The following is a 24200-nucleotide window of genomic DNA, read 5'->3' on the forward strand; positions in this document are numbered from 1 at the left end:
GCCTCGGGATGCGTTGTGTCTTGTCGTCTGGTTGGGCTGATAAAAGTAAAGTATAAACCGTACGCTCTTATTGATTGTCTTCTGATGCTTGCTGCAGAATGTTAACAGACCCTGGTTAACAATGAGAGGAGGAGTATGGCTGCTCCTGAGATAGAAATGTTTTTATTTCCAGATTTCTTTGTTGAAACATTAATTCAAATTCTCAAACTGCCGTGTTGGGATTTGAACTTCCGTTCCCTGGATTATTAGCCCGGGCCGTTGGATTACTAGTCCAATAAAATAACCACAACACTCCCATACCCCAGTAGTCGGGAGGTTTTACTTTGAATATCGAAGTGCTGCAGTGCGGTTTTTTTAAACATTTTTTCTGCCTATCTTGCTGATTGCAGATTCAATAGTGAGGCCCTGTTGGAAATTTAGTGACACGACGGTCCTTCCCTTTCTTGTACCTGAATTACTGGTACTGCATATTGCCCTGGCTGGCTTTGTTTTGATCCCTTTCAACTATAACACTTGCATTTATATAGCACCTCAAACTTAATGAACGTCCCAATGCACTTCACAGGAGCGTTATCAAATAAAATTTGACACCGAGCCACATAAGGAGATAGTAGGACAGATGACCATAAGCTTGGTTCACGAAGTAGCTTTTAAGGAGCTAGTTAAAGGATGAGGGAGAGGCAGAGAGGTTTAGGGAGGGAATTCCATAGCTTCGGGCCAAGACAACTGAAGGCACGGCCACCAATGGTGGGACGAAGGAAGTGGGGGATGCACAAGAGGCCAGCATTAGAGGAATGCAGGGATCTCGAAGGGTTGTAGAGCTGAAGGAGGTTACAGAGGTAGGGAGGAGTGAGGCCACGGAGGGATTTGAACACGAGGATGAGAATTTTAAATTTGAGGTGATGGTGGGCCTGGAGCCATTGTCGGTCAGCGAGCACAGGGGTGATGGGTGAGCGGGACTTGGTGCGAGTTAGGACATGGGCAGTGAGCACAGGGGAGATGGGTGAGTGGGACTTGGTGCGAGTTAGGACACGGGCAGCGAGCACAGGGGTGATGGGTGAGCGGGACTTGGTGCGAGTTAGGACACGGGCAGCGAGCACAGGGGTGATGGGTGAGCGGGACTTGGTGCGAGTTAGGACACAGGCAGCGAGCACAGGGGAGATGGGTGAGCGGGACTTGGTGCGAGTTAGGACACGGGGCAGCGAGCACAGGGGTGATGGGTGAGCGGGACTTGGTGCGAGTTAGGACACGGGGCAGCGAGCACAGGAGAGATGGGTGAGCAGGACTTGGTGCGAGTTAGGACACGGGCAGTGAGCACAGGAGAGATGGGTGAGCAGGACTTGGTGCGAGTTAGGACACGGGCAGTGAGCACAGGGGAGATGGGTGAGCAGGACTTGGTGCGAATTAGGATATGGGCAGCGAGCACAGGGGAGATGGGTGAGCGGGACTTGGTGCGAGTTAGGACACGGGCAGTGAGCACAGGGGAGATGGGTGAGCAGGACTTGGTGCGAATTAGGACACGGGGCAGTGAGCACAGGGGTGATGGGTGAGCGGGACTTGGTGCGAATTAGGACACGGGGCAGTGAGCACAGGGGTGATGGGTGAGCAGGACTTGGTGCGAATTAGGATATGTGCAGCAGAGTTTTGGATGAGCTCAGGTTTATAGGGGCCGGCCAGGAGAGCTTTGGATAGGTCGAGTCTGGAGGTAACCAAAGCACAGATGAGAGTTTCAGCAGCAGATGGACTGAGGCAGGGGCGACGTTAGACGTGGAAGTGGGTGGTCTTGGTTGATGGAGAGGATTTGTGGTTGGCAGCTCAGCTCGGGGTCCGATCTGTGCAGGTTTTTTCAGTGTGCAGTAATCAGGATTGTTCCCTCCCTCAGATGGTGTAATGGTTGAAGTCAGCCCACTCCCTGGGGGTTTAGAACAGCAGCTCCTGTGGATCAGGCTCCTTTTTATGGTCCTGGATGCTGATGGGGGAAGCTGGTTGAGGAGCCAGCAGTTACCTGGCAGCACTGAACTATCCAGTCATCACGCAGAGCTGAAAGGGGCCTGGGACACGCACTCTGGTCCTCCAGTGAATGTCAGCTGAGTAGCTCCTGTGGAATAGAGACAGCAAATGCTGGAAATACTCAGCGGGTCAGGCAGCATCTGTGGAGAGAGAAACAGAGTTAGCGTTTCAAGTCAATGACATTTTGCCAGAACTGGAAAAATTTAGAGAAAAATTTAAGCAAATATAGTGGCAGGGAAAGGAGGGGCGGGAGGGAAGAACAAAAGGGAAGGTCTGTGATATGGTGGAAGGCAGGAAAGATTAGAGACAAAAGGAATGATGATGCAAGGCAGAAGGAGATGGTAATGGGACAAGTAAAGAAACAAAGGATGAGTCTAGATAGGGTGTAAATGGGAATGGCAGGATCATCAACAGCTGCCATGTGATAAAATAGGGGCAGAGGTTAAGGTCTGAAATTGTTGAAATTGTCCAGAAGGCTGTAAAGTTCCTAATCAAGATGAGGTGCTGTTCCTCGAGCTTGCGTTGACCTTCGTTGGAACAGTGCAGGAGGCCGAGGACGGAGAGGTCAGAGTGGGAGTGGAGCGGAGAATTAAAGTGACAGGCGACCGGAAGCTCGGGGTCACACTTACAGACTGAACAGAGGTGTTCTGCAAAGCAGTCATCCAAATCTGCGTTTGGTCTCCCCAGTGCAGAGGAGACTGCATCGTGAGCAGCGAATACAGTATGGTAAATTGCAGGAAGTACAAGTAAATCGCTGTTTCACCTGGAAGGAGTGTTTGGGGCCCTGGATAGTGGGAAGGGAGGAGGTAAAAGGGCAGGTGTTGCACCTCCTGTGGAGAGGGGATTTCCAGGTTCACTAGCCAAGGGAGAATTTACATAGCATCTTTCAGGATGTCTCAAAGTGCTCTTCAACCAATGGAGTACTTTTGAAGTGTAGTCACTATTGTAACATATGAAACGTGGCAGCCAATTTGCGCGCAGCAAGCTCCCATAAACAGCAATGGGATAATGACCAAATCATATTTTGTTGATGTGTTGCGGGATTGGCGCAGTACACTGCGGGGGGGTGGGGGGGGACTCCCCTTGGAAAATAGTGTCATGGGGTCTTTATATGTCCACCTCGGAAATGAGGGCCTTTATAAACCTCTCGCACGTCAATGAAGAGAATAGGAGGGGATGAGAGAGCTTCATATTGGAAGGTGTTGGTTTGTGGAGCTGAGTGAGAGAGTGCTGAGTGAATCTCTTGGCATCTCCCAGCCATGGTAAGTAAAATTGGAGGGAAGAGTGGAGTCTGGCTAGGGAGGGGGAACAGATGACTGTCTGCCTGTCCCTTGGGCAGTGCAATCAGCCTGGGTGAACAAGTTTTAAAAAATAGCCAGGATTGTAATTGAAGGAATTTTTTCCCGTTAAGTTTTCGACATGAAAGATCACTGATTTATCGTCAGTGAATTGAAATTGGTTGGATGTGCTTTATATGCTGGAGTGCAAGAGGTTAAGATAGCTACTGTGGATCATGTTCCACACTGGCTCTTGGGCTTCTCACAGAGGGAGCTGCCACTAAACCAAGGCTGACACCCTGAAAGATTCATGGGGCTGTTTACGGAGTGCTATTCAGAGGGCAGGCCAACTCGATTGAGCAAGGACCGGAAATCTTAATATATCGAAAGTTTGATTTGCTGGATGTGCTTTGGAACGTCCAACTGCTTGATCTCTTCATTTAAAACTTTCATTTGCTGCTTCAGGCTGCCTGGTGTTTTAAAACCTCTTGGAATTTAATCTGACCAGAGAATCAACCAAAAACGCACGATGCCTTGTATTAGAAACATTGAGAGAATAAAGAAATGCTTTACTGTGGAATATTCAGCTTGAATTAACACATCCACCAGTCTCGCTGCCCTTCACATGCCCGTGAATGACATAGAATCATACAGCACAGAAGGAGGCCATTCGAACCGCCGTGCCTGTGCTGGCTCTCTGAAAGAACGATCCAATTAGTCCCACTCCCCTCGCTCGTTCCCCATACCCCTCCCAAGTTTTTATTTTTCAAGTATTTAACCAATTCCCTTTTGAAAGTTTCTATTGAATCTGCTTCCAGCACCCTTTCCGGCAGTGTGTTCCAGATCATCATGACTCACTGCATAAAAACAGTTCTCTCTCTTTTAGTTCTTTTGCCAATTACCTCAAATCTGTGTCCTCTGATTACCAACCCTCTGGCACTGGGAACAATTTCTCCTTATTTACTCGATCAAAACCCCTCATAATTTTGAACACCTATCAAATCTTCCCTTAACTTTCTCTGCTCGAGGGAGAACAACCCCGGCATCTCCAGTGCTCCGCGTAACTGAAGTCCCTCATCCCTGGGACCATTCTAGTAAATCTCCTCTGCGCCCTCTCTAAGGCATCCTTCCTAAAATGTGGTGCCCAGAATTAGACACACTCGTCCAGCTGAGGCCTAACCAGTGATTTACAAAGGTTTAGTATAACGTCCTTGCTTTTGTACTCTGCCTCTGTTTATAAAGCCCAGGATCCCATACGCTTTTTTAACAAGTTGATGTCCCATTGCTGAAGCCGGTTCAACCTCAACAAGACTCTGCTTCCATCCCTTTCTCTTCTCGCCATCGCTATCCCCACTCCATGAACCTAGTCATAACGTGGCTCATCGATTCCCAGCCAGTTGTCTTGTGAACACGTACCGTGTACAGCCCAAGCAGACAGCAGTATCGGTGTTGAGAGGCGACCCAACGAGGTAAGATTTCTTCTGTCTTGCTGGCTCAGTTCAGATTGTTTGCTTTTGCTTTGCAGCTCTTGGCACGCAGCCAGTCATTTATTCCCCTGCCGACGACCTGGGCCTGTTGGTGCTGGTCTGCGAGTCCTCTGGGTGGTACCCGGCTCCTAGCGTGACCTGGGAAAACGGACTGGGGCAGAATCTGACCAGATACTCGCACACAGAGCAAACCAACTGCACGGGTGGCAGTATCTGTATGAAGAGCACGCTAGAAATGGAGAATTTGCCCGCCGGCAACTACACATGCACAATGTGGGACCAGCAGTTGCATGAGGGATTGTCGTCGACTTTTGTCCTGAGTGAGTATTAACCAGTGTCCCATTAACAGTGTTTGGAACGGGTAATGTCGGCGGCACTGGCGACCAGTGCCTGAATAGGTCGAATCCAGCTTTCACTTCATGGGTTTCAGTATCTTTTTTTTTTAATCTTAAAGATCACTTTCTGCAGATTTAAGATAATTGGTAAAAAGGCCAGAGGGGCGATGAGAATTATTTTACGCGGCGAGTTGTTTCAATCTGGAACGCACTGTCTAAAAGGGCGGTTGAAGCAGATTCAATAATAATTTTCAATACTTGAAGAGAAAACATTTTCAGGGCTATGGGGAAAGGGCGAGGGAAGTGGGATTAATTGGATAGATCTTTCACAGAGCCGGCACAGGTAGATGGGCCGAATGGCCTCCCTTTGTGCTATATCATTCTATGAATTGCAACTATTTTTTGTTCATTAAAATACATCAATCAGCGAGCAGCCTTGGATACAAGATATCTTCTTGAGAGAGGTGTGTGGAGTGCTACCAACCTCCAGCAGGAGCAGCAATGCAATTCCTTGTCAATGGAAGTTGAATTAAGCTGAATTACGTTGCATTGGAGGGTTGCACCTCTTGGAGCTGCGGTTGATGGCCAGAGAATTGACCAAGGAAATTGCTATGAGAAACTCTACTCCATAATTCCAGAGCATAGGGTCTAGGCAACTGAAGGCATGGCCACCAATGTTGGAACAATGAAAATCAGAGATCTTGGAGGGTTGTAGGACTGGGCGAGGGCCATAGAGGGGTTTGAAAACCTGGGTGAGAATCCTTGCGACTGAGGTTCCGAGCAGTGGGATATATTGTAGTTGCTTACATTGATGAGAAATTGATCCTGTGATTGTTGTACTGCGGGACTGAGATGACACGTGAACGAGACAGCAACGTCTGGATGTTTTTGCAGTTCACAGAGTAGCGTTGGGTACGGTGATTGGCGCGACTGGTGCCAGCATTTGTGCTTTCGTTCTGATTGTGGCTGTCTGTTGGAGTTGGTGGTAACGAGCAAGAGATACGATTGGGGATCTGTGGTGAGTATCTGAGTCTTTCCAGTCTGTGGAAGCAGATCATAGTTTGATTAACAAACCTGCATTAAAACCATAGATAATTTTTCCCCATTCCTTGTCCGTGTCCATGGAGAATGACTTAATTTATTCTGTGTGCGATTTTATATTCTCTATTTAAGAACCGAGGAAATAGGAGCAGGAATAGGCCGTTTGGCCCCTTGAGCCTGTTCATGGCTGAACTTCTGCCTCAACTCCACTTTCCTGCCCTATCCCCATATCCCTTGACTTCCCCTAGAGTCCAAAAATCTATTGATCTTAGTCTTGAATGTACTCAACGACTGCGCATCCACAGCCCTCTGAGGTGGAGAATTCTGAAGATTCACAACCCTCTTAGTAAGTTTCTCCTCATCACAGTCCTAATTGACCGACCCCTTATCCTGAGACTGACCCCCTAGTTCTAGGCAGGGGAAACAGCCTCTCAGCATCGGCTCTCTCAATCCCTCTTAAGAATTTTACACGTTTCAACGAAGAGATCACTCGTTCTTCTAAACCCCAGAGAATATTGGCCCATTCTAATCAATCTCTGCTCAGAGGACGTCTTCTCATGTCGGGAATCAGTCAAGTGAGCCGTTGTTGCAGCCTCTCTAAGGCAAATATACCCTTCCTTAGCAAAGGAGACCAAAATTCTAATCAGTACTCCAGGTGTGGTCTCCCCAAAGCCCTGTACAATTGTAGCAGGTCTTCCTTACTCTTGTATTCCAACCCCTCCTTGCAATAAAGACTAACCTACTATTTGTCTTCCTAATTGCTTGCTGTACCTACCTGTTAACTTTCTATGATTCGTGTACAAGGACACCCTGGTCCCTCTGAACACCAACATTTTCTAGTCTTTTTGGTTTGTCCCCCCTATTCCCCTCGTCTCCAACTCTGCTCAAAGTGCGGTGGTGCGGATCCACTGGGGGAATGATTGTCCTCGGGTATCCTCACCCGATTGGCCTTGCTCCCGTGACCCTAGATGCGAGTGAGTGTCGGTGTGCTGTTGGACCTGGGTATAGGTGGGGCGAGACAATGATGACCCAACCCTGACCCTGTTCTCCCTTTGACACATGGACTCTTGAGCGGTGATCACGGCAGTAGCTGGAACTCTGGCTGCCCCTCGTTTTTTTTAATTGGCCCCTTCCTTCCTCCAAACCAAATCAAGGCCAATGTTGGCACAACCCTTCTGTCACCTCGGTGTAATCGGCTAGCTTGGAACATACTGGAGATTTTCCTCCTCTGTATGGCTCAGTTCCACACAATATGGTGCCATTACTCACTGGGCCCCCTCAGGAGTCCTGATGGAAGACTCATGCCCCTGCCCCTGCAGTTTGCTTCTCCTCCGAAGGTGCCTACTCATTGTGGAGTCCAGTTCCCCAAGGACCACTCCATCAGGTACAAGTTAAGACTTGTAAGTCAAACATGCTGGTAAGATATTCGACAAGACAGGAGCATCACAGCCAGCGTCTGCTGCCGTTCACACCTGGAGTCCGCACAGTTGTACTGGCCAGCAGAGGTCACTGGATAGTTACTAACAGGAGTACCTCCTATAACGCTTTCCTCCCTCCATTGTCCAGACTCGAGCTGAATTCTGCAAACCTGGCCCCCAATCTTTTAACGAGCTCTGCTCCTGGAGTCTTGACAGGAATTACCTGCTCTGCACAGTTTAGTTTTACCAACAGTGTCTTTGGACAACTGCAGGGGGCTTCAAATGAATATTAACCCGAGAGAAGCTGTCCAGAGCATAGCAGCCAGCGGAGGCCATTCAGCCCCTCCAGCTTGTCCCACCATTCTATCAGATCATTGCTCAACTTGCACTTCCTTTACCCGCCTTTTGTCTGTATCCCTTGATACCCATAACCAAACCAAAATCCATCAATCCCCATCTTGAAAGCTCCAATTGACCCACAGCGAAGAGCGTTTCCGATTTCCACCACCCTTTGTGTAACTATATCTTCCTGATTTCACTCTTGAACAGCCTGGCTCTAGCTTTAAGGTTATGCCCCGTTGTTCTGGACTCTCCCATCAGAGGACATAGTTTCTCTGATTTTACCCTCTTGAATCTTTTTATCATTTTAAAATATTTTGATTAGATCGCCCCTCAATTTTCTAAACTCCAGGGAATGCAAGCCAAGTTTGTGCAACCTGTCCTCATAATTTAGCCTTTTAAACCCTGCTATCATTCTGGTGAATCTGCATTGAACCCCGTCAAGGCCAATGTAGCCTTCCTGAGGTGCAGTGCCTCGAACTGAACGCAGTTACACCAGACGGGGTCTGACCAAGGCTCTGTAGAACTGAAGTGTTACGTCCTCATTTTTGTATTGCATCCCCCTTGAGATTATAACAAACTTGCATTTATATTGCGCCTTAATTTCCTGTGCCGAGGCGCTACCCAACCTCCTGTTTACCTGCATGAGTATTAAACCCTGTTCTCATTGGCAGGTTCCCCCTGTGTGACTGTCTGTATCACTGAAGACTCTGTTGGTTTAAAGGATACACCTGGTGTGAACGCAGGACGAGCTGCAGTGGGTGAAAAGGACTTTATTCCACCCGGTACACAACACGGACTCGTTCTTTTTCCTATTAGCGGACACCAGAGCCATCCGAGTTCCAGCACTCGACCTTCCTGAGTGCAGCTGTTCCTGTATTATACTCTGCACAGGCTGCGAAGCTGTTGGGGTGGGGGGGGGGAGAAAAACACAAGAACTGGTGCTATTTGAATGGGTTTAATTTTGCACTTTACAGTGTGACCGAGCACTGTGTGTCAAGTGTTCTATGGTAAACCTGTGTATCGCAACAAAAGAAAAAATGGACTTGCTTTTAAAATCAGGGATTCTGCAGATGAAAAGGATATAATTTCTGTTAACCGGTGAATTCTTACTTTATAACCAGCATGCAGGTTTAGCAATGGCCTTACTGTTTCCTTTTAAACAACAGTTGTTAAGTACACTGAGTAAAGTCTATTTATACCATTGAGTCACCCACCTCCAAGGGCCCATGCATGGTTTGCACTGGACTCTATCCAACGTACTTCATTCACTGAGGGAGGAAGATTAAATTGGTACAAGCACAATCCTTAAAAGTAATACAACAAAACTCCTTAATAGAATCTGTATGATTGGGACGGATGGGGCCCAGCGGTCCTGGAATTAGGTGGATTATCATCTCTGTCTGCAGTTGTCACGCTTTCCCTTGCAACCTTCAGTTCCATCCATGCAACATGTTCGTGCTTTGGTAATTTACTTGCCAAACAACACACTGTTCTTACTAGTTCATCCATCTCACAGTTCCCCCACCTCCTGGGAGTGAGAATTCCTGTTAACTCTTTTATACTGATATTCTCTGGTTCCACAGTCACAGATATGTTGCACAAGCTACATGCGCCTACTCCCTCATTCTGCTCCGTGCATTGTGCCAAGCTGGATTGCAGGGAACCGTACAGGTTTTCAGCACAGGAAGAGGCCATTCATCCCATTTCATCACTACTATCTGTTTTCTAGCACTGTCCAAAACTAATCCCACTGCCCCGTTCTCTCCCCATAGCCCTGTATCAATCCCAAACTAATCCCACTGCCCCCCGAGTTCTCACTCACTCACTCACTCACTCACTCACGCCCTGTATCAATCACAAACTAATCCCACTGCCCCACTCTCTCCCCATAGCCCTGTATCAATCCGAACTAATCCCACTGCCCTGTTCTCTCCCCATAGCCCTGTATCAATCCCAAACTAATCCCACTGCTCCGCTCTCTCCCCATAGCCCTGTATCAATCCCAAACTAATCACTCTCTCACTCTCTCACTCTCTCTCTCTCTCTCTCTCTCTCTCTCTCTCTCTCTCTCACTCTCTCACTCCCAAACTAATCCCACTGGCCCTGCTCTTTCCCCTTGGCCTTTTTCAATCCAAATTAATCCCATTGCCCCGTTCTCTCCCCCATAGCCCCATATCTTCCTCTGCTTCAAATGTTTATCCAGCTCTCCCTTTAAAAGAAGCACTAGTCATTCCCTGTGGCAAAGCATTCCATTCTGCAACAACGAACACCTCTCGTTGTCTCGGTGATAATTTTAAACTGATCACTGACACTCCAACAAGTGGAAACACTCTTTCCCTCTGTTACCTTATTCAAACTCTTTATAATTTAAAACACTGCTATTAAATCTCCTTTTAGCTGTCTGTGCTCCAGTGGAAACAGTCTCAGTATAGGAACAGGAGGAGGCCATTGAGCCCCTCAAGCCTGTTCCGCCATTCAATGAGATCATGGCTGATCTGCCACCTAACTCCCCTTAATAATTTTGGTTAATAATAATATATATTTTTAAATTAGTGATAAATTTGTAGTATCTGAAGACTCTCCTCAGAACTAGTTTTCCATCTCTGGTGTCATCCTGGTAAATCTACACAGTTTGCTCTCTGGCATTAATGTCCAATAATGAGGCTCCCAAAACTGAACGTGGCACTTGAACTGTGGCCTATGCTTTCTACAAATTTATCACCAATTTAAAAAAAAAATAATAATTCATTCTCTGGATGTGGGTGTTGCAGGCAAGGCCGGCATTTATTGCCCGTCCCTAATTACCCAGAAAGTGGTTTTGGGCTGAACTCTTTGCAGTTTGATACAACTGAGTGGCTCGCTGGGCCATTTCAGAGGGCAGTTAAGACTCAACCACACGGCTGTGGGTCTGGAGTTACATATAAAATTATACAAATTTACAGCACGGAAGGAGGCCATTTCGGCCCATCATATCCGCACCAGCCGACCAAGAGCGATCCAGCCAAATTCCACTTTCCAGCTCTTGGTCTGTAGCCCTGTAGGTTACGGCACTTCAAATGCCCATCCAAGTACGTTTTAAATGTGGTGAGGGTTTCAGGCAGTGAGTTCCAGACACCCACCATCCTCCTGGGTGAGATTTTTTCCTCAAAACCTCTATAAACCTTTTACCAATTACTTTAAATCTATGCCCCCTGGTTGTTGACCTTTCTGCTAATGGAAAAATCTATCTCGGCCCCTCATAATTTTATACACCTCAATTAGGTCTCCCCTCAGCCTCTTCTGTTCCAAAGAAAACAACCCAACCCAGCCTATCCAATCTTTCCTCCATAGCTAAAATTCTCCAGTCCAGGCAACATCCTCGTAAATCTCCTCTGTAGCTTCTCCAGTGCAATCACATCTTTCCTGTAATGTGGTGACCAGAACTGCACGCACTACTCTAGCTGTGGCCTTAATAGTGTTTTATACAGTTCTAGCATAACCCCCCTGCTCTTCTATTATATGCCAGACTGGTTAGGGGCAATCAGTTTCCTTCCCTAAGACAATCTGACAGCTCTGTGGTCAGTTTTATTAGCAGCAGTTGTTTTTTTCTAGATTTAAACTTTAAAAAAGAACTTGATTCAAAATCCCATGGTGGGATTTGAACTTTTGTTCTCTGGATTACTAGTCCAGTAACATAACCACTACACTATTATACACACTACTGTTCTAATCTTTTAAAAGCCCCAAATTCTATTGCCTCCTATGACTTATCAGCACTCTCTTGGGGCATTATACATTTGAACTGAAGGGTATGTTTGATCTGCCCATTCAAAGCCTTTCCATTGAGTGTTCACTCCCATTCCTTGCTTTCCCTCCCTTAAAGTGTATTCCCTCATGCGTATCCACGCTAACTTGCATTTGCCATCTGTCTGTCCATTCCACTAATCCTCAGCTTTTGCCAAACTCTACTTTTGTGCCATCAGCCAATTTTGAGATGATGTTTCCTGTGTTCAAGGCCAAATCATCACCTATATAAAGAAAGTGCTTGGATTTACCGGTGTCAGCCGTGGCTCAGTGGCTCGCACTCTTGCCTCTTCAGTCAAAGTCGTGGATTCAAGTCCCCTTATGCACATATAATCCTGGCTGACACTCCAGGGCAGTACTGAGGGAGTGCTGAACTGTTGGAGATGCCGTCTTTCAGATGAGATGTTCAACTGAGGCCCTGTTTGCCCCCTCGGGTGGACGTAAAAGATCCCAAGGCACTATTTCGAAGAGGAGCAGGGGAGTTCTCCCCGGTACCCTGGCAACATTTGTCCCTCAAACAACCTCACTGGAAATAGATTATCTGGCCATATATCTCTTTGCTGTTTGTGGGAGCTTGCTATGTGCAAATTGGCTGCCACATTTCCTACCTTACAACAGTGACGACACTTTTTATTGGCTGTAAAGCACTTTGGGAGGTTGTGAATGGTGCTATAGAACAGCAAGTTCATGAGAAAACAAAGGTGGACTCGGCACTGACTCGTAGGTACATCACTTCCAATCCATCTCCATTGACTGAAGGTCAGTTCAATGCTTTGGGCCTATCTTCATAGACTAAAAGGTTAAGTCAGGAATCATGTTGATAAACTTTGGCCACTCCAGCTCAATTGATAGCCTTTTGAATGGTAAGAGTGGCCAATACTGTGTATTTGTTCTTGTGATATGTAAAGATACATTTATACAAGGGGGCAGACAGCAGAAAATTGGGAGTGCTGTGCCCTTCACACACGGAGTTGCCCCTTGCAAAATTTATCCAATGAAGTACTTGATTGATTTTCGTTAACAGCCGCCTATCGAATGCAGACTTGAACCCATTCCTTTTTTTTTTAAAAAAAATTCTATCCTGGCCAAAATCTCCATAATGGGCTCATTGTGGTAAGTGCACGACGTTATCTGATTGTTGCATTGCTTCAGTTCAATTCCAGCTTCAAGCTTAACTCGTTTAGTTTTAGTCACCAAAGCCTGGACATTGGCAGGATCTCGGGCCAAGTGGTTATTGCTGCAATCAAGTCCCATGTTAGCAGTTTGGAGACCTCTGGTGCCTGGCCATTTGGTTGTTTGCTCAGGTGAAGCTATCAGAATAATGTCCAATATCGACCCTCACTATTGTACATACTTGTTTTGATGTCCACTGTTCAGTGTGTTACTCACATTCATTATAACATCTATATAAATGAGAAATTCTGTACAAACCACATGACTGGTGCATCTCGCTGTGATTGGTCCCCGTATTGCTGGTCGGGTTGCCAACTCTGGTAAGGCCGATTCCAAGAGGTTCCATCACATGACCTCCCCCTCCGACTGCCCCGTCCCCCACTTTCCCGCCATTGATTGCCCAATAACACGTCCCATCTTCCCCAGGCAATTGGAACGAATACAAACTCCTGATTGGATGATTCTTAGCTATTAGTCAAACAACCTTTCTATCCACCTCCAAAAAGGAAATGGGGGAGTGGGGGGGGGGACATTTTATTCTTAATTTCCTTGATTTTTCTCCTGTGGTTGCTTGCAGCAGTGTTCTGGAGATTAACCTTTAGTTCCTGGAGACTCCACGACAACCCTAGAGGCTGTTATAGTGGTTGCCCAGGGCTATATGTTGCACATCTGCTGCCATTCCATGCACTGGTTATATAGAGAAGAAACGCAAGTTACTGCTGTGGTCTGACCTGATTCTCTCCGATCTCCTTGTTTCTGCTCTGCTCAAAAAAAAACCTGTCGCTGGTTGGTTGGCAGAGAATGATCAGATTCAGATCACGCACATCAGCTATTGGCCCAGAAATCCCGGTCGGCTGCTTCCTGCGGGCGATCAGGTAAAGTTTTTAAAAAAGATGCACACCGACCTGTTCCTGCTAGGTCCGCGCGAGTTCCCGGTCCTGAGGCCTCCACTGAATGTGCATCGCAGCACGTGCAGATCTGGAGCTGCAGTCACATGGCTCTAGGCAGCCAATCCAGATACAGTATAATCCCATTCACAGTAATGGGAACCTCATCAGTTGGAGTTCTCATTATGAATAAGAAGCACACACACACTCAAAACATTAATAAAAAATAGAAAAAATACACGTTTTTATTAATTTAAATTAGTTATTTATGTATCAAAAAAAAATTTTTGTTTATATAAAAGTTTTTCTAATTATGGTTTAAAATAAACTTACCGTAGTGGGAAGGGTTTTTAACAATAAAATATTTTTAACATTTTATTTTCTAATGTTTTTGTGTATTTTAAAACTTACGCCTGTAAAAGTCGGCTATGCGCCTGCTTTTATCAAGAGTTTTCAGGACATCCACTGGGCAAGATATGGGTAAATCCCGCAATCTTGCCCGTGCGAGTGTCTTGGCTCCTGAGATGTGGATGATCTGTCGAGCTCCAGCTTGACAGGCGGAAAAGGCGGTTTTCAGCGCATGCGTATGATGCGCTGAAAACCGAGTTTTGCGATGCCTTCCCCGGTCCGTACAGACCCGGGGAGGCTGGGATTTCTGGATCGTGTTCAGCATCTCTACAGCCACTGAAACCCTGTTCCCCTGTGCAGGCTGTCCAGGACTTCTCCAACCCCGCCCGCTCTGTCCTAACTTTCTTCTGCAGAATGGCCAACCCTGGGCTTCAGGTCTTCCCCCGTTGGATGTTTCAGTTCATCCCAAATGCACCAATACCCTTCACAGCTGCAGTTCATAGAATAGAATCAGAGAATGGTTACAGCACAGAACGAGGTCATTCGGCCCGTCGAGCTTTTGCCGGCTCTCTGCAAGAGTGCTTCAGCCCGCCCCTTCCCCATAGCACTGCAAATTTAGCGGAAGACCATCGGCCTTGGATAGCAATGTGTTCTAGCTGTAACCCCACCCTGCCCGATTACAGTTTCTCTCACCCAGTGTTTGGCCCTGACTATACACTTCTGTTGCGTGCAAGTTGGCTACCACTTACTGCACCCTGTGCTTTTTTTTTTAAAGTCTGAAAATACAAATCAGCAAATGAAAGATCGGGAGATGAGTGAAAAAAGGTGAGGGGGCGCCTTTGTGGGGGGGGTGGGGTGGGCCTGGAGGGAAGTGGTGAGTGCCAAAAGAAAAGAGCAGAGAGACCCATAATGGAGTGAGAAATAAGCCGTGAGACGGTTACAGCTGGTTAGATGATTTGAATGGTGAGATAATTAAGAAGTTAATGATAAAGGATTGGATAGAGTAGATACACAAACAGATTCCTCTGTTGGGTGAGTCCACAAAAAGGGGGACACAATTTTAAAAGAAGATCTTGTCCATTTAGGAGTGAAATCAGGAAGTGCCCATTCACACACACGGTGGTGGAAATCTGAAACACTCCCCCAAAAGGCGAGTCACATATTGGCCCAGACTGGGTAAGGATGGCATTAGTGAAACAGTTGGGTTTTCACAACAATCTGACAGCTTCCTGTTCACTTTTACTGAGACCAGATTTTTATTTCTAGATTTTGTTCAAACTGAATTCAAGTTCCTAAGCTGCTATGGTGAGATTAAAGCTCACATTCTCTAAATTACTAGTCCAGTAACATCACCACCACATCATCATCATCATAGGCAGTCCCTCGAACGAGGATGACTTGCTTTCAAGAGAGTTCACAGATGTTTCAATGAAGGACCCGATGTTCCAGATCCTGAACTCCAGTTGAGTGGGTGGAAGATGCCTGTGCGTGGATTTTTTTAACGTGTGGTGACCGTTGCACATCAGCCACCACATGGGCTTGCCAGTGGCAAGGGTTAACCAGGATGATTGGAGACCTGCTCTGCTGCATGGACCTAGTGCACACACACATATTGCAGTGTGGACTGGTCTGTGCTGCCCCTGTCCCTCTGCTCTTCTGGGCTCCATATCCTCATTCGCCACACCTCCGCCGCGATGTGTTCTCACACAGGTCGGTGCGGCCCATGATGTTCCAGGGCCCGGCACTCCAGCTCTCTCCAGTTCAAATACACTTCCTCGGTGATTGCACTTCAAAAGCATCTCATTGTCTGTAAAGTCCTGAGGGGGTGAAAGGCGCTATATAAAGGCAAGTCTTTCTTTTTTAATGTATTTCAAACAATACGGGGGTGAAAGTGGATATTGAGCTATTGGAGTCCCGGGCTGGGAATACTGTCAATAAATGCCGGACAGTTCACTCCCTCGTACCATCCTCACCCGCACCTTGCACACTACATCAGGGCTATCTGTCTTTATCGGGTATAGGGTAGTTTAAATGCAGCAATGTTTTATACGTTTGTACTGTGAGGCCATTCAGTCCTTGCTTCTTCCTGTTGTGATCTCTAATCTCGCTGTTCTGGAGGTGCTCACCCACCGAATGTTGAATTGAACCCTCCTTGTTCACACTACAAGTGTGGATGGGGGTTGTCTCTGCCTAGCCCTGGGTAGCAATGTGATCTCAAGGTCTAATGTGCAAGGACCATTCTATGATTCTGTGACCAGACAAACAAAGACAGATTTCTTATTCGTTCATGGAATGTGGGCATCGCTGGCAAGGCCGGCATTTATTGCCCTTGAGAAAGTGGTGGTGAACCGCTGCAGTCCATGTGGTGAAGGGACTCCCACAGTGATTTTATTACACCAGATGACGTAAGAAGTTTGGTACAACTGAATTGCTTGCTAGGCCCTTTCAGAAGGCAGTTAAGAGTCTGTGGGTTTGGAGTCGCATATAGGCCAGACCAGGTAAGGACGGCAGATTTCCTTCTCTAAAGGACGTTCGTGAAGAAGATGGGTTCTTCCTCCAATTTGGTAGTTTCATGTCACCATTACTGAAACAAGCTTGTTTTATATTCCAGATTTACTTAATTAATTGAATTTAAATTCTACAGCTGCCATGGGGGGATTTGACAATTATAAGAAACTTAATAAACCTATTGAGAAAATCACATGGGGAAGCGCAGTCTGCCTGATTGGGTGGTGGGGAGGGGGATAATGAGCATTGTTTATCCTCTAGGGATACACCCCACTTTGGAATGCAAGTGACTCAGTACACGACCATGTGCGCAGATCAATCATCAGCTCCTTGCAATAAGACATTGGTTAGACCACTTGTGCACAGTTTATGAGCTTCCTATTATTATCGGAGACTAGTTTGACAAAAACGACCAGGATCTAAGACTGATTTGACGAGAACGACCAGGAGATCCAGGAGCTAATAAGCCGCAAGCGCAGAACATTTCTGAGCAGCAACCCAACCCTGGAGCAGCAAAGCAGCTCTACAGATGGCTCTGGGCCTAAAGAATAGAAACATAGAAAATAGGTGCAGGAGTAGGCCATTCGGTCCTTCGAGCCTGCACCACCATTCAATGAGTTCATGGCTGAACATGCAACTTCAGTACCCCATTCCTGCTTTCTTGCCATACCCTTTGATCCCCCTAGTAGTAAGGACTACATCTAACTAATAGATGGTGGGTGGAGAAAGCACAGGAGATCCAGCGGCTGGCAGACAGCCATGATGTGCCAGGATTCTTCACCGCAGTCAAGTCCACCTATGGCCCAAACACCCAAGGCCCCACCCCACTGCTGGCCACGAACGGGGAGACACTCATCAAGGACACCGAGGCAGCCAGGACCCGCTGGACGGAGCACTTCGACGACCTCCTTAACCGAGACTCTGCCTTTGACTCGAGTGTCCTCGACCCCATCCCGCAGCATGCCTCCCGCCACCATCTCAGCAAAACCCCAGCCCTGCACGAGGTAGAAAAGGCCAGCCGTCAGCTCAAGAACAACAAGGCATCGGGAGCAGATGGAATCCCCGCTGGGGTACTAAAGTATGGCGAAGAAGCACTATTGGCATGAATGCATGACCTCCTATTTGGAAGGAGGAGAGCATGCCAGGAGAGCTCTCAGATGCTGTAATCGTGACAATCTCCAAAAAAGGGGATGTCCGACTGCAGTAACTAGAGAGGAATATCCCTGCTGTCGGCCACTGAGAAGGTCATTGCAAGAATCCTCCTCAATCGTCTTCTCCCTGTGGCTGAAGACCTCCTCCCAGAGTCAAGATGCAGATTCCGTCTACTACGGGGTACAACGGACATGATCTTCACCGCATGACAACTATAAGAGTAGTGCAGGGAACAGCATCAACCCTTGTACATGGCCTTCTTTGACCTCACAAAGACCTTTGACACTTAACCGCAAGAGACTATGGAGCGTCCTCCTCCGTTTCGGCTGTCCCCAAAAGTTTGTCACCATCCTCTGCCTACTCCACGATGACATGCAAGCCGTGATCTTGACCAAAGGATCTACCACAGACCCAATCCACGTCTGGACTGGGGTCAAGCAGGGCTGCGTCATCGCACCAACGCTCTTCTCGATCTTCCATGCTGCAATGTTTCATATCACTGTCAACAAGTTCCCCACGGTCGTGGAACTAATCTATAGAACCAATGGGAACCTGTTCAACCTTCGTCACCTCCAGGCTAGATCCAAGATCATCTGATCCTCTGTCGTCGAGCTACAGTACATGGACATACTTGCGTCTGCGCACACTCAGAGACTGAGCTCCAAACCATTGTCAACACCTTCATCGAGGTGTGCGAAAGCATAGGTCTTAACTAAACATCCGTGAGACAAAGGTCTTCCACCAACCTGACCCCGTCACACAACACTGCCCCCCAGTCCATCAAAATCCATGGCACGGCCTTGGACAAAGAAGACCATTTTCCATACCTCGGGAGCCTACTATCAGCAAGGGCAGACATCGAAGACGAGGTCCAACACCGCCTCCTGTGCGCCAGTGCAGCCTTCGGTCACCTGGGGAAGAGAGCATTTGAAGACCAGGAACTCAAATCTGGTACCAAGCTTATAGTCTACAGGGCAGTACTGATACCCGCCCTCCTATATGTCTCAGAGACGTGGATCACATACAGCAGACATCGCAAAGCGCTGGCTAAGTACCACCAGCGCTGCCTCCACAAGATCCTGCAATTCCACTGGGAGGATAGACACACCAATGTCAGTTTTCTCACTCGGGCCAATATCCCCAGCATTGAAGTACTGGCCACACTCAACCAGCTCCATTGAGCGGGCCACATTGTCCGCATGCCTGATATGAGACTCCCTAAGCAAGCGCTCCACTCGGAACTCCTACACGGCAAGCGAGCCCCAGATGGGCAGAGGAAACGTTTCAAGGACACCCTCAAAGCCTTCTTGAAAAAATGCAACATCTCCACTGAAACCTGGGAGTCCCTGGCCCAAAGTTCGATGAAGTGGAGGCGGGAGGTGTTGTTTTGCCTTGTTTTTCCTAACTTTTACCGCAGAGCGCAGCCATGCCTAAGCGGGAGCAGACCGAGACTCGAGAGTGGAGATATTCGATATTTAGGAAGGACAGGCAAAAAGGAAAAGGGGGTGGTGTGGCATTGTTAGTAAAGGATGAAATCAGAGCAATAGTGAGAAAGGATATTGGCTCCGAAAATCAAGATGTAGAATCAGTCTGGGTGGAGCACCAAGGGGCAGAACCATTGGTGGGAGTTGTCTATAGACCTCCAAACAGTAGTGGTAGTGTAGGAGATGGCATCAACAGGACATTAGGAATGCATGTAGCAAAGGTACTACAGTAATCATAGGTAACTTTAATCTACATATAGACTGGCCAAACCAAAATAATAATAATAATACTGTGGAGGATGAATTCCTGGAGTGTGTACGAGATGGTTTTTTAGATCAGTACATTGAGGAACCTACTAGGGAACAGGCTATCCTAAATTGGGTATTGTGCAATGAGAAGGGATTAATTAACAGTGTAGTTGTGTGGGATCCTTTAGGGAAGAGTGACCATAATATGATTGAATTCTTTATTATGATGGAAAGTGAAGTAGTCCAATCCGAAACTAGGGTCCTAAATCTAAACAAAGGAAACTACAAAGGTATGTGGAATGAATTGGCTATGATAGATTAGGAAGATTCATTAAAAGGCATGATGGTGGATAGGCAATGGCTAATATTTAAGGAACGAATGCATGAATTGCAACAGAATTCCTTTCTGGCGCAAAAACGCAAAAGGAAAAGTGGCCCAACCATGGCTAACAAAATAAATTAAGGTTAGTATTAGATCCAAAGAGGAGTTATACAAAGTTGCCAGAAAAAGTAGCAAGCCTGAGGATTGGGAGCAGTTTAGAATTCAGCAAAAAAGGACCAAGAGATTGATTAAGAGGAGAAAAATAGAGTATGAGAGTAAACTTGCAAGGAACATAAAAACCGACTGCAAAAGTTTCTACAAGTACGTAAAAAGAAAAAGATTAGTGAAGTCAAATATCGGTCCTTTACAGTCAGAAACGGGAGAATTTATAATGGGGAACAAAGAAATGGTAGAACAATTAAATAAATATTTCGGTTCTGGCTTCACGGAAGAGGACACAAATAACGTCCCAGAAATATTAGGGAACCAAGGGTCTAGTGAGCAAGAGGAATTAAAGGAAATGATTATTAGTAAGAAAATGATGCTGGAAAAACTAATGGGACTGAAAGGCGATAAATCCCCAGGGCCTGATGATCTGCATCCCAGAGTACTAAAAGAGGTAGCCATGGAAATAGTGGATGCATTGGTTGTCATCTTCCAAAATTCTATAGCTTATGGAACAGTTCCTGAAAATTGGAGGGTAGCTAATGTAACCCCACTATTTAAAAAAGGAGGGAGAGAGAAAACGGGGAACTACAGATTGTTTAGCCTGACATCAGTAATAGGGAAAATGCTGGAGTCTATTATAAAGGATGTGATAATGGGACACTTAGATAATATCAACGGGATTAGACAAAGTCAAAATGGATTTATGAAAGGAAAATCATGTTCGACAAACCTACTGGAGTTTTTTGTGGCTGTAACTGATAGAATAGATAATGGAGAACCAGTGGATGTAGTGTATTTGGATTTTCAGAAGGCCTTTGCTAAAGTCCCACATAAGAGGTTAGTGTGCAAAATTAAAGCACATAGGATTGGGGTAATATACTGACATGGATTGAAAATTGGTTAAATGACAGGAAACAGAGAGTAAGGATAAACAGGTCTTTTTCGGGGTGGCGGGCAGTGACTAGTGGGGTACCATGGGGATCAGTGCTTGGGCCCCAGATATTCACAATATATATAAATAATTTGGATGAGGGAACCAAATGTAGTATTTCCAAGTTTGCTGATGACACAAAACTAGGTGGGATTGTGAGTTGTGAGGAGGATGCAAAGACGCTGCAAGACGATTTAGATAGTTTGAGTGAGTGGGCAAACACATGGCGGATACAGCATAACGTGGATAAATGTGAAATTATCCACTTTGGTAGGAAAACATAAAGACAAAGTATTATTTTAATGGTGATAGCTTGGGACGTGTCGATGTACAGAGGGACCTGGGTGTCCTTGTACACCAGTCACTGAAAGCAAACATGCAGGTGCAGCAAGCAGTTAGGGGCAAATGGTATGTTGGCCTTCATTGCAAGAGGATTTGAGTACAGGAGCAAGGATTTCTTACAACAGTTACACAGTGCCTTAGTGAGACCACACCTGGAGTATTGTGTGCAGTTTTGGTCTCCTTATCTAAAAAAGGATATACTTGCCAAAGAGGCAGTGCAGCGAAGGTTCACCAGATTGATTCCTGGGATGGCAGGACTGTCGTATGAGGAGAGACTGGGTCGACTAGGCCTGTATTCACTAGAGTTTAGAAGAATGAGAGGGGATCTCATTGAAACGTATAAAATTCTGATGGGGTTGGACAGAATGGATGCGAGGAGGACATTTCCCCTGGCTGGGAAGTCTAGAACAAGGGGTCATGGTCTCAGGATACGGGGTAGGATACCGAGATGAGGAGAAATGTTTTCACTCAGGGGGTGGTGAACCTGTGGAATTCTCTACCACAGAAGGCTGTGGAGACCAAGTCACTGAATATATTTAAGAGGGAGAAGAATAGATTTCTAGACACAAAAGGCATGAAGGGGCATGGGGAAAAAGTGGGAATAGGGTGTTAAGATAGAGGATCAGCCATGATCATATTGAATGGCGGTGCAGACTCGAGGGGCCGAATGGCCTACTACCTGCTCCAATTTTCTATGTTCCATGTAACAAAGTACCATGAATCGTCTTTATAGTAACTGCTTCGCATTAACTGCTGACACCATGCCTGTCCTGGCAAAGCTTCCCATCATGCCTTGTAACCGAGCTACAGTGTTTCAAAACAACATTCACCTTAACCCTGTGCTTCCCACATCACAATCCAAGCTGTTAGTGTAGCTTTGTAGTTTGACTCAAAGCCTTTCTTATGAAACGTATCAAAATACAAGAGTCTAAATAAACTACCAAAGGAAGTTCAGCTGTTTTACCGTGCAACACCCCTGATTAGGTTTATTAGACAGGAACTCTCCTTGCTAACTCTTGCTGCTCTTCAGTTATTGCTAGACAGCGGTGGTTCTCCAATTCTTTTGGTTGAAGGATCCATTTTCAAATGGATTAGTAGTCATGGACCGCCCCCCCCCATCCCCCCCCAACCTTGGTAACTGGGTTTACCTGTGATCTCGGTACCTCTCCCAGTGCTCCTCCATGCATGCTCCCCTCTGAGATTTCTCCTCTTCAGATCTGCCAAAAGCTCACCTGACGGCAGGCAAGTTGGAATTTAGCTGACCTATGGTCAGTAATTCTATTACTAAAGCAAAATAATGCGGCTCATAGAAATTTTCAGCACAGAAGGAGGCCGTTTCGGCCTATGGTGTCCGCGGCGGCCAACAAAAGCTATCCAGCCTAATCCCACTTTCCAGTCTCGGTCCGTACCCCTGCAGGTCACGGCACTTCAGGTGCACATCCAAGTACTTCTTAATTGGGGTGAGGGTTTCTGCCTCTACCACCCTTTCAGGCAGTGAGTTCCAGACCCCCACAACCCTCTGGGTGAGGAAATTTCCCATTAAATCCCCTCTAAACCTTCTACCAATTACTTTAAATTTATGGCCCCTGGTTGTTAACCCCTCTGCTAAGGGAAATAGGTCCCTTCTATCCACTATATCTAGGCCCATCATTATTTTATACACCTCAATGAGGTCTCCCCTCAGCCTCCTCTGTTGCAAGGAAAACAAACCCAGCCTATCCAATCTGTCCTCATATCTTAGATTCTGCACTCCCGGCAACATCCTCGTAAATCTCCTCTGTACCCTCTCCAGTGCAATAATGTCCTTCCTGTAATGTGGTGACTAGAACTGCATACAGTACTCCAGCTGTGGCCTAACCAGTGTTTTATACTGTTCAAGCACAACCCCCTTGCTCTTGTATTCTATGCCTCGGCTAATAAAGGCAAGCATTCCGTATGCCATCTTAACCACCTTATCTACCAGGATATAGTCGATGTATTCACCGAGGCATGTGAAAGCATAGCCCTTACGTTTAACATCCGTGAGACAAAGCTCCTGCACCAGCCTGTCCTCGCCTCACAGCACTGCCCCCCAGTCATCAAGATTCACGGCGCGGCCCTTGACAACGTGGAGCACTTCCCATACCCCGGGAGCCTCTTTCTGCACTTTTAAAATGCATTCATGGAGAGCCCCCCCCCCCAGGAATGGACTCATAGGAAAGGGAATTTAATTTGGAACTATCTACCAGAAAGTTTGAAATCCTAAAGTGCACATGGAAGAAACTACGAACTTTAATCAAATTGGGATTTTTAAAAGATGGATGTTGGGTCGGCAAGAAAAGGGGTGGGGTCAATACCTAAAGGGCCAGTTTGGACATTGGAGCTAATCAAATTGTCTGGGAACTGTTTACTCTCGAAAACTTGCACCTAGAAAACATTAGCATTCAAACAATGGAAGAAACAGTATCACCCCACCCAGAGGATCCAAATGTCTCATACATATTCCAACACTTTTCCAACAGGCATAGAAATATCTGGCTCAGGCCAGACTAGCACAATGGAGAGCTGATCAACTTCGTAAAGCCTATTAAAGCCAGATTAAAACCACTTAATCAAGTTTCAGTTAGCTGGGCTGGACAATCGAAACAAAGAGCTGGGCAAGATTCGTGGGGGGGGCAGATATATCTACCCCCCAGTTTTACAAGGAAAAACTAACAGAACTTACAGACTCGAACTCACACAGACTCGAACAAGGACACAGACTGGAACACAGACACAGACACAAGCAGCCTGCTTCCTCCACAGTGAAGAAATGGAATAGTGAAGGAAACTACCAGAACTCATCAAGAACTGACTGAGCACGAGGCCCATGAAACGGAAAGTTGTCAGCAACCAAATTGACAACCACTCTACAATCTACTTCTGAACGACCCAACAGGTGAGAAATTACCAAAAAGGACTAAC

At 46.5% G+C, this 24200-nt stretch overlaps 1 protein-coding gene across 1 annotated transcript in view; it reads left to right on the forward strand.

Annotated features, from left to right (window-relative positions):
- Positions 1-9996, forward strand: part of LOC139272926 (butyrophilin subfamily 1 member A1-like) — a 69745-nt gene extending 59749 nt beyond the window's left edge. Inside the window, exons 4-6 of the mRNA XM_070889049.1 lie at positions 4813-5094; positions 6004-6127; positions 8582-9996. Of these exons, the coding sequence (XP_070745150.1) occupies positions 4813-5094; positions 6004-6098 (377 nt within the window). The 3' untranslated portion in view covers positions 6099-6127; positions 8582-9996. The remainder of the gene's footprint in view (positions 1-4812; positions 5095-6003; positions 6128-8581) is intronic.
- The last annotated feature ends 14204 nt before the right edge of the window (positions 9997-24200 follow it).

The sequence above is a fragment of the Pristiophorus japonicus genome, chromosome 9 (genome assembly GCF_044704955.1).
Source record: "Pristiophorus japonicus isolate sPriJap1 chromosome 9, sPriJap1.hap1, whole genome shotgun sequence".
Classification (NCBI taxonomy): domain Eukaryota; kingdom Metazoa; phylum Chordata; class Chondrichthyes; family Pristiophoridae; genus Pristiophorus; species Pristiophorus japonicus.